The sequence below is a fragment of the Grampus griseus genome (assembly GCF_964374135.1).
Source record: "Grampus griseus genome assembly, chromosome: 5".
NCBI lineage: Eukaryota > Metazoa > Chordata > Mammalia > Artiodactyla > Delphinidae > Grampus > Grampus griseus.
In genome coordinates this window covers 31,987,095-31,997,669 of record NC_138998.1, presented here as the reverse complement: position 1 = coordinate 31,997,669, position 10,575 = coordinate 31,987,095, and the positions used below count along the sequence as shown (strand labels likewise).

General features: G+C 56.1%; 1 protein-coding gene across 1 annotated transcript in view; it reads right to left on the bottom strand.

Annotated features, from left to right (window-relative positions):
* Positions 1-877: 877 nt before the first annotated feature.
* KY (kyphoscoliosis peptidase) overlaps positions 878-10,575 on the bottom strand; it is a 49,270-nt gene continuing 39,572 nt past the window's right edge. The window contains exons 10-11 of the mRNA XM_082655439.1: positions 9,273-9,463; positions 878-5,264 (exon numbers count right to left, since the gene is read on the bottom strand). Coding sequence (XP_082511565.1) covers positions 4,369-5,264; positions 9,273-9,463 — 1,087 coding nt within the window. The 3' untranslated portion in view covers positions 878-4,368. The remainder of the gene's footprint in view (positions 5,265-9,272; positions 9,464-10,575) is intronic.

Sequence of the window (10,575 nt, the reverse complement as noted above, 5' to 3'; positions counted from 1 at the left end):
GCCTGCCAGCATCTGTTCACGGAGACACAGCATCACAAACTCTCTGGACTGGAAGGGATTTTAGAGGTCATCCACTGCAGCCTCGGGGCTGACATTTTCAAACTGGTCTAAGAATTTGAGAGTCCCCCCTACTATTATGCGGAAAGTGTGTCTTCTGACTTTCCCTTATCATGCTGTTAAAGATCACCCGTGGGCCTCCTTCGTAAGGAGAAGCGTGCTGGGGCTTGTGTTTGTGGGTCTAGCAGTGAGGGGCGTGACAAGGCCAGATTTGGGAACACGAATTCTTTTTGTCCTTCACACGACAGCTATGAGAATGGTCTCCATGGTTACGGCAGCTTCTTAGAGGTGTCTAGATTTTCATTTTCTATATTTCCCTAAATGTCTAATTTATGAATAATCTGTTTCGATAACCTGCTGGAAAGTTTCTGCAAGTATACGTATATCAAGGAATATATATTTATATATATTCACAACGACAACAAAAAGTAGGCTGATAGGCATTTTTGGAACATTTTTTTTTCTCCCACTAAAAACAGAAATTAGGATTGAATTAAAAAATTTCAAGTTAAACAAGATTCAATGAAACGAACACTGCCTTTATGTTCTTCAAAGGCACGTGTGCCGGAGAGGGGCTGGAGCTAACCTAATTATGTTTGCTTTAATGTGAAATAGCTATTTGCCTGACATTCTATTTGCATCTCACCATCACATTCAAATATCTGGGACATTGATTTTTTTTTTCCTAGCGTTCCCTTTGAACATCAAAGTGTTTTTTCCTGTTCTTTACCCCCCTTGTGAGAACAGTGATAAGCATGGATCGATAATTACATTGTTGGATAAAAATGAATATAAATTTTATTGAAAAACAACACGAGCAACAATGTGGGGGAAAGCATACTCAACAGCCAGTGGCCCACACAACTCAATGCACACGTTATGAAAACTAATCACCTCTTCAGAGCTCCAACTGCTCATCCAAATGAAAAGAAATGATCGACCTCAGATAAACTGACGGGGGACACAGATGCCGACAACCTCTGAATGCTTAGCCGACAGCAAAGGATGCGACCATACCATTCTGGTCCCCTGTTTGCTGTGGGTGATCGAGCGTATTTCAAGAATTAAACTGGTTTGGAAAGAACCTAGTCCTTCCGGTTAGTGTGGCATCAAAGACCCCAGACCACTGGGAAAACTTTTCTATTTTTCCCGTCCTTTAAGAAGAGGATTTCACAAACTTTCTTGGCAACTTGTCCCTCCTGCTTAACAACAGGAAATACTTTATGTCTAGCCTAAATCTTTCATGCTTCAGTTAATCTATTTATTTCCTTTTAATCTCAGCAGGCTGTGAGGGGTTCGCCCTGGTGGGACAATGTAACATATGGGGAACACACAATGATCACAATCAGATTGAAAACGGAGTCCAGCTGTGCTGGTGGCGCTTCCGAAACAAGCTGAAAAGAAGTTAATTGCGGTTGTGTTTGTAGCCCATTTGCCCCATCCTACTCCCCCCACCCTCCACGATACTCCATGCCCTTCTGGGGACTTGCAGCAAAAGCTCTCTGAGTTCGATCAGTTCCAATCCTTCACTGGCGCAGGAATGAGTGTGGTCAAACTGTTCCATCCACTCCTACGGGAAGGGATTTCCGGGCAAAATACTCCCCAATCCTATTACATTCACGTCGTCTCACCATGCCAGGAAGGGCCCCAGTCTCGCCTCACAACTTGTGCGTGGCAACGACGTGCTCCATGTATACACGAGGAAGCGCTGAGAAGCCACTAGAAAGCACTCAGTGAATTTAACATAAACATCTCAGCTGCATTTTTCAAATTCTGTGTAAAAACCCCGGTGATAGATTCAGCCTCAAGGGGATTTGCAGCGCCCGCAGCTCCGCACATCGGGCACCAGGAGGCGCCCGTGCCATTCCGCTGGCCGCTGGAACGCCTCGACCGGGAAACAAAGATAGGGATTTGAATAAAAGACTTCGAAATGCAACCCCGAATTCTACCCTGAGCAGCGTGCGTGTAAAAATTCATGAAGATTGGATTTCATTTCATGTATTTTTACTTTAGTGGGAAGAAATGCACGTGTCGTCTGACTGTGCCTACAGCTGTCTTTACAAGGGGCGGGGGCGCCTGTTGAAATGAGCAGGGAGGGCCGCTGATGCTCCCCAGCGCTTTGAGAGGCTGGGCCTCCGTCGCCGTCTAGGGACAGTTCTTATTTTTCTGGGTGGCATCCTTTGTGTGCTCTAGAATGTATAGATTAATTGTATTGTTTTGTAAAGGATGCATGCTGTTCCCGGCAGGACTAGCAGCCAGCTCTGGGTTCAGGGAGTGACATGAGTCATAGAAGGCACTTATTATTTTGATGAAACACAGCACATTTCTTTCAGCCCATAAAATCAAAGGGGTGAGAAAAGGCTGTTTTCAGGGTGTAGAAACTCCCCTTGTTTCCCTGTTGTGGTGCACAACGGTTCTGCGTCTGCGGCCTTTGTGCATTTTCCAGACATGAGTGACACGGTGCTGAATGCCTGGGTGGCAGAGCCTATCAGAGGACGGCTGGACACAGGCCAGGGCAGCTTGGCCCTCCATGGTGTACTGCCCTTGAGTTCCAGGGCCCCCTGCCTGGTGGAGGATGGGCACCCCGTAGTGACACGTCTCTGGACCGGGCCCATACTGGGTGACAGTGGGGGTTTTCGGGGCAGAGATCCTAGGGGGATGATGGACTGAAGTGTTAGGAGTCTGGAACTTGAAACAGGCCTGGGCAAGAGAGGCTGCTGCCACCCACCCTGAGCTCTGGGATGGCAAGGGCAGGGCCCCTTGGTTTCCTCTGTAACCCCAGCATGAAAGGTCAACCGACGCCGTACCTGGTGCTTATTAAGTGCTCCACGAACATTTGTTGAATATACAAACGTGAGGATGAAGGCTCAGGAGGCTGTGAGGATCCTTGGGGGCCCTGGCTGTAGCTGAGTCCGGGCATGTGGAGCGACAGTGTGCGGAGGAGAGTGCTGGGCAGTGCTGGCTCTCAGGGGCTGAGGCACTGATAGGCAGGGGCTGCAGAGCTGGAGAAGCCAGGAGGGCAGGCGGAACCACCTCCAGTGTCTCCATGTGCTGGGATGGTGCTGCAGTGGCCACACAGGGCCTCTTGGGGCCTCTCCATCCTTCCCTTCCTGCTGCCCTTGCTGGAGCCAGCCTTTCTGCTGTTGCCATGGCAACGTTGGCCCGAGGTGTTGCTAAGGGCCGGCTGGGCAGCGATGCTTCTCAGGCCTGAGCAAGTAAGGGGCTCTGGACTGTCCCTACGGAAGGCGGGCCCTGGGGGGTCTCTCTTGTCTGAGAAAGGGAGGAGGGAGCATAGGATAGCGTTCAGCACAGAAACTGCTCCCAAGACAGGTCGAGGTCCCCCCAGGTGTGGCTTTGGTGGTAGGGATCTTGGGGCTGGCAGGGCCCTGTTATCGTGGGGGCCCCTTGGCACTGCGGCAATCTCACTACTTCACCCAAAGTCTTTATTTAGGGTTATCTCCAGGGCTCCCCAAGGGCCCAGCAGCCTCCTGGGGCCTCCTGTGAAGGGTGTGGTGGGGGGGCCTGAGAGGGCCTGGAGGGGCCGAGTGAATTGCTCTTAGACAGAGTGGACTGAATTACTCCCTCTGAGAGCAGAGTCGGAGGTCTTACATCCTTAGACTCAGGTGGCAGGGCTGCCATGTATCCCTGCACCTCCTGGCCCCTACCCAGGACACCAAGAGCGGGCACCGGCTGCTCTTGGCCTTGGAGTCTCCCATAACTTTTCTGTTGCCACATTCCCAGCACACACAGGGATTGTGGAGGCCCTCAGCCCCTAGTCAGCTGGGGGGCAGTTAGTTTCCTCTCCACACCTTCCTTCTCGGACCCTGGAACAACAAGTGGCATCGGGAATGCGGAAGGTGGTCAGGTCTGGGAAAAAGATGATAGTCCAGCCTCCCCTGGGGTCCAGGAGTTGGTGAGAAACACTGTGATGCTCCTTGAAAGGGGCTCTAGGATTCAGGATGACTCAGCCTCGTAGAGTACGCCCTCTTCTCTCTCCCCATCATGGGAAAAGCTTTCGGCCCGGGCAGCATCCCTGCTTTCCCACACCAGCCAGATAACAACGACAGCATCAGCACGAGAAGGGGGCATCTGGGCAGTGGTGTACAGTTTACAATACTTTAGATTTACATAGCACCTTTGTCTTCTAAAGGGCCTTTGCCTCTGTCCCCTCGGCCACCAGAACACAAACGTCACAGCTCCCGCGGCAGAGCAGCGAGACTGAGGCAGAGGCCTAGAAGGGATTCCATGCAGACTCAGGGGTGTCTGGGGCTCTCTGCACTGCCCAGAGCAGGGGTGGCGGGGCCCCAGCCCTCACTGGGCGTTCACCTTGTATTTCAGGATGTAGGAGTAGAAGTTGTGGTTGGCATTCTCCAGCACCATGACGTAGACCTCCTGGCAGCCGGCTGTGTTGCAGCTGCCCTCCCAGTAGCCCTCGCGGTTCAGGGTCAGGGGCCACGTGTCCTGCCCCTTCACCAGGGCTTTGGCGACACCGTGCAGCTTCAGTTTGAATGGGACGTTGTGGTTGGCGGGCAGCACGCCCGACAGGGGCTCCAGTAGCTCATTGTCCTGCCCCCAGTTGCCGAAGCTCTCGGGGAACACGGGCCACTTCACCTTGCTGTTGGTGCAGCACAGGAGGTAATTGAAGACGAAGACGTAGTTGCCCGGTTCCTGCCTCTTCTTGACGAAGATCTTGAGCGCGAACTTGCCGGCGTGGGGCAACTGGACTTTCAGCTCTGTCCGCTTCTCCCGCTGCAGCTGGAAGATGTAGCGCCGCTGTGTCTCCTCGGTGACGGGGCCATCGTCCCCGTGCAGTGATGCCAGGACGCTGATGCCCTCCTCCACGCCGAAGCTGACGGAGCAGCGCCCGTCGCTGGTGTAGATGACGGGCTCAGGGTGGGACGGCTTCGTGATGCCCATCTGCTCCGAGAACCAGCTGGGCCCCACGGGCTGGTGCAGCTCCGCGGGCAGCCGGACGTCGATGTCTGCGTAGTGGCACTTGAGTGTGTACTCCAGCACCGAGCTGTAGATCTCCGAGTTGCCCTTGGCGAAGATCTGCAGCTTGTGGGTGCCCACGGTCGGAGGGTACACGTCCAGCTTCATCCCGTTCTTCCTGAGGCTCAGCAGTCCATGCTCCTGCTTGCCGTTGAGCATGAACATGAACAGCGTCGGGGCGCAGCTCTCGATGGTGACTGTGACCTTCCCGTTCACTGTGGGGAGAGAGCCGGGGTCAGGTGAGAGGGGTCTGGCCTGTGCAGATGTGCTGGTAAATGTTTAACAACAGGATCTCTGGGGGGAAAGCGCTGACATATAGCGTCTGCCCATTTCCATGGTGTAAATACCTTCACCACGATAGTGTTTTTTTTTTTTTTTGCAGTACGCGGGCCTCTCACTGTTGTGGCCTCTCCCGTTGCAGAGCACAGTCTCCGGACGCCCAGGCTCAGCGGCCATGGCTCACGGGCCCAGTCGCTCCGCGGCATGTGGGATCTTCCCGGACCGGGGCAGGAACCCATGTCCCCTGCAACGGCAGGCGGACTCTCAACCACTGCGCCACCAGGGAAGCCCAACCACGATAGTTTTAAGTCACCAGTGTGATCTCACTGAACATGATATAAGCCAGAAGCAGCACACCTCTGGAAGGGCTCCCCTACCCCCTCTAGGTGGCTCTCTTTGAGAGCTGCAAGCTGGGTGGGAGGGTGTCTCAAGAAAAAAATCTGCCCCCAGCTGTATGTGCTCGCCTTGCCCATTTGATTCGTATCAGATGAGTGTTACACAGAGCCTTAACCTGATTCTAGGGCAGGGGAGAGGGCCGAGGGACAAGGAGGGCCCAAGACCCTGGTTGGAGAGCCTCCAACTCTCAAGTCTTGCTTTCACACTGCTCCCTCCAGCATCTGGGCGTTACCTTATCACAGCTGTCATGTCAACACACCACCTTAAAAACGGGTTGGAATGGCTTCCCTCCTGGAGGCTGTGCTCAAGGGGCAGGGCTGCTTCCTTGCGTGTCCCCCACTCTCCCTGAGCCCCCCCTGCCACCCCAGGCCACATGTCTCTAATGGGGTCAGTGAGTGCAAGGGAGGGTCTTCTGCACCCACCTTCCCCGCTCCTTGCCTCTCCCCTTGCCCTCCAGTGCTGTCTTCCTCTGTCCTGGTCATTGCTGTCGGGGAGAGGGGCCGAGTTCTCCGGTTATTGCAGCCCACCAGCACACCCCTACCTGGCCCTCCCTGCTTCGCAGGGCCACAGGGAGGGGGAGGGCTTCTCTGAGAGCCTTGCCTTCCTCTCAGAAGCTGATCTCCTGCTCCTCCCAGCTACCTCCCCGGTCCCGTGCGTGGATGAGCACAAAGGAAGGAGACAGACTAGCGTCTGATCCATGCTCCGTAGTAGCCTTTCCCCAATCAGGGGTCCAGTGCTCTTGCTGGGTAGGCAGAAAGCCATGCCCAGGCTCTAGGACAAGTGTCCCTGAGACTTCCTGTCTAATCAGCCACAAGGTCCCCGACTCCAGGGTGCTCAGCGACTGCATTCAGTGCTACCTCCTCCATCTGGAAGACTTGCCCTGCCTTCCCAGGTACTGCCAACTCCTCACCTACCTTACTCTCCCAAACACCTGCCCACGGCAGTCCCCCTCCACCCAGTCAGCTCTCTGAAGTCTGGCCTCCGTTCCCATTCTCCAAGTGTTCTTGGATGAGCTGCGCCACTGGCCATGCCCTCCTGGAAGTCCTCTCCTCGCCTTGCATCCACCACCTTCTCCAGCCTGGCCCTCTCTCCACCCTCTGACCACCACCTGATCCCTTCCCTTTCCCATACACTAATTGTGGCATTCTTTGTGCTTATGTGCTATTTTCTTTGTCTACACTCTTTCTCCACTGCCACCAGCCACCATGGGACCTGGTGACCTCCAAAGGAAAGTGACCAAGAACAGCAAACTTGTTATCAACCTCTCTCGGTTGAATCCCTTCTCTCCCCTCACTTCCTAATCTAAAGCCAGCTCAGAGGGGAGAAGCTGTCTCAGCCCTCAGCTGCTCATGGACCCTGTCCTGCTCCATCCTGCACCACAGTTGGTTGTGTGGTCCCCGTGCAATTCACCTTTGATGCATGGAGTACTCCCAGCATCTCCACATGGCAGCCCGAGGGCTCCTGAAAATATCCACCCGGTCACTCTGGGGCTCACTTCACCATCAAACCAGAGGCCTGTCCCCTCCTGCCTTGCCTGAGTCAGGACCGTCTTCGGGCCCGCACGGTATTCCCTCACATCCTCCCGGGGAACACCCCTTCACGTCCCAGGGCCCTCACACATGCTCTTCCCCATACCGTTGTCCCCCAAACTTGGATAAGACCTCAGTGTAACGTTCTGACTGCAAAGAAAGCTTTCCTGATGTCCTGGGGTGAGGCTGAGCTGCCTGGAAGCCTCTCTCCTGGCTCTGCATCTCCTCCAGGGAACTTAGCACTGTACTAATGAATTGGTTATGGGTAACGTCCGTCTGTCCTCCCTGAGGGTGCCACAGGGAAGGGTCCACCTGCCTCCTTTCCTGCCATGTCCCAGGCCTGGCCGGGGCGCCTGGCCCAGGGCGTTCTTGGCAAAGGTAAGTTGACTGGCTGGGAAGACTTGAAATCAAGGATTGGAGACACCTGGGGACCAAGCTGGAGCCTGTGACCACCTCTTCCTCTCACCCCTCCTTTGCCTCCTCTCACTCTCTCCTCCCTGCCTTTTGCCCACCTCAGTTTTCCTCTCAGCTTTCTTCCCATCCCCAATCTTAAGAAAACTAGCTCCAGCAAAGAAATGTTCTATAAATATGCTTCATGAATATGCAATCACATTTTAGGTTTACTATATATTAAGAAACCCAGTGTTTACATTTCTCTGTCTCTTGAAAAGGCAAACCCCTTGGGGGCACTGTTTTGATGCTGGTGTGACCTGGCCCATTCCTCCCTGTGGCCCCGTGGCCCATGACAGCTGGAGCAGGGCCCCATCTGACATACGTGTAGGAGCCGCACTCCTGAGACGGCAGCTTCACGACGTTGTCTTAGCAGCGGGAGCTGCCAGGTATTTGTAGTGTTAGAAAAAGTATTCCCAAGCTCAGCAGCCTAGTTAAGGAGACTGTTGTGAGGTAGAAGGGACAAGTCAGCTGGGACTCATGTGGGTGCCCCTATATTCCTGAGTGTGGGGTGGGGGTCCCCCGAAGACCCTCCCACAGAGCCCGCTGTGCTCATACCAGGTGAGCTCAGGCCTTCTCTCCTGGGAGCACACAGGGCCCTGGGGGCAGAGATGGGGCCCGTAGGCAGTCCTTGGAGGAAGTGTGGGGGTGCACTGATCCTGCTGGGCTGAGCCCTGACTGTGGCTCGGGCACCCCTGGGCCCAGCCCCCCCCATAGGCCTTGTAGTTCCCAAACACACACAGCTGGCTGCCCGTGGCCCCTGGGGGGAGGTGGGGAACAAAGGTCACTCCAGGCCAGCCTTGGGGACAGCTCGGCCGGGGGTCCTGCACGCCCAGCCCTGGGGAAGTCGGCTGAAGAGGCTGGTCCTGCCTTTAGGAGGGAAGCAAACAGGGCAGCGGGCAGAGCCGGCCGGCATCCAGGCGGCGAGGGGAGCTCTGAGAGGCCAGGCAGCGCCCCTGGAGCCCGGCCGTCGTCTGGGGTGCTTGAGCTCAGACCTTGGAGGCCTTGCTGTGTCCTTCCTGGAGCACGTCCTTCCATGTCCCGTGATGCTTGCTCTCCTCCAGCTCCCAGCACCCAGCTCGGTGGCTACCTCCCTACTACAGCCCCCAGCGCTCTGTCCTGGGACACGCCCGCCGCTCGCCCACTAGGTGCTTAAGCCACTGACACACAGACCCTGGCTCAGCCGGGTCAACACACGTTCTCTGCCAGGAGTTTAGGAGCATCTGTCGGGCACCTGAGCTGGGAGGCAGGTGTAGCCAGGTCTGAGGCAGTCCTTTCCCTGCTGTGTGAGCTGAGAGAGACTCCCCCAGCTCGGGCCCACCAGCCCTGGTGCCCCGACCCCGGGCTGAGAACGTGGCCCTCAGGCCAGGGAAACCTCGGACCCCCTACGCATCCCTGTCTTGGTTTATGCTGGTGGGAGGGGCTTCTGTCCCCGCAAATGTGACCTGAGGCTGCGTCATGCCCTGATGGCCTGACGGCCCGGGCTGCCTCTGTCTCCCCTGCACAGCCCCCATATACAGCGTCCAGTGAGCTGGGCCCTGGCAGGGGAGCCCCACGGGCCCGGGTTACCTGTTTTGATGACGGAGGTCTGCGGGTGGGCGCTCAGCATCCCCTTGTTGTAGAACTCACTCTTGTGATACATGTTATTCTCAAACTGCCTCAGAGATTGAGGAGGCTTGAGCAGCTGCCAGTTCTTGTTGTCCGGGAAATGGTCCTCGATGAACAGTGCAGGGTGGGTGAGGAAGTAGAATTCATTGTAGCTGGAGGAGGAAAGCAGGTCAGTAGTCATGTGGGGGGAGCAGGCCCCGGCTGTGCAGAGGCGCAGGGGGGCCCACAGGGGGACTTTGGGGCCTTCTTTGGGCTAACGTATCCTAGGGGGGGTCCAAGCCACTACCCAGTGGGAAGAGGCACCATTTCCGACCCTAACGTGGGCGCTGCAGATGCCCCCTCAGTGGCCGCTTCTATGAATAGGAGGTGAGACAGGATCTGAGGCCCCTTTTAAGAGAAGGCCACCACCCAGGAGGGGCTGTGACCAGGCGGGGAATGGGCTGCCCCTGCTCTCAAAGCCAAAGAGATTTGAAGGGAGCAAAGCCGTGACCCGCAGACCAGGTGCCAGTGGAGTGGAGGGAGGGCAGGGAGGGAAAGCCTGGTGCACCGGCTCCGTCCACATGGTGACCTGATGGGAGTAGCTGTGCAGGTGGGAGGCCCTGATGTGGTCCCTGGGGCTGCCTAGACACGGCTCTCTGGTCAGTGATGCAGATCAGGAGAAGAACGGGGGACTCATCCGACATGGGCGAGCCTTCAGTGAGCAGCGCCCAGAGCTGAGGCAGCAAAGCAGGGGTGTGAGTGAACACGTCCTGCATGTACGGGCTCCGTGCACGCACTTGTAGCGGCCCCGTGTGCAGGACCACCAGGATTTTAGCTGCACAAATGGGGCCGTGCTCTCATTTCTCTGGATGAAAAGGCATCTGAGCTGCTGACGGCCATCAAGATCCAGCACGAATGTCAGGGCCTTAGCTTAAGGCTGGAGCCTCAGCAGACAGGTGCGCTCCAGCCCCCGCTGTGGCCACCGGGAACCTGCACACCCCAGCACCCCGTCCCGCACACCAGACCCCCTTTCTCAGAGGTGGGATTCAGCTGCATTCAGCCCAGAGAGCAGGAGGAGGAAGCCCGGTGTCTGCGAGAAGCAGTAGGAGACAACTCTGGCAACTGTAACACGGTCAGTGGCCAAAGGCCTGAGGGGAACCTACAGACACTTAGAGAAGCTTCTCAGCCCGGCCTTGCCTTGCACTTGGCCTGTGGGCAAACACTGTGCTTTTGGTACTTGGGTGGAGGGAGCGCTGGGGAGACAGAGGGGGGATTTAGACAGTGG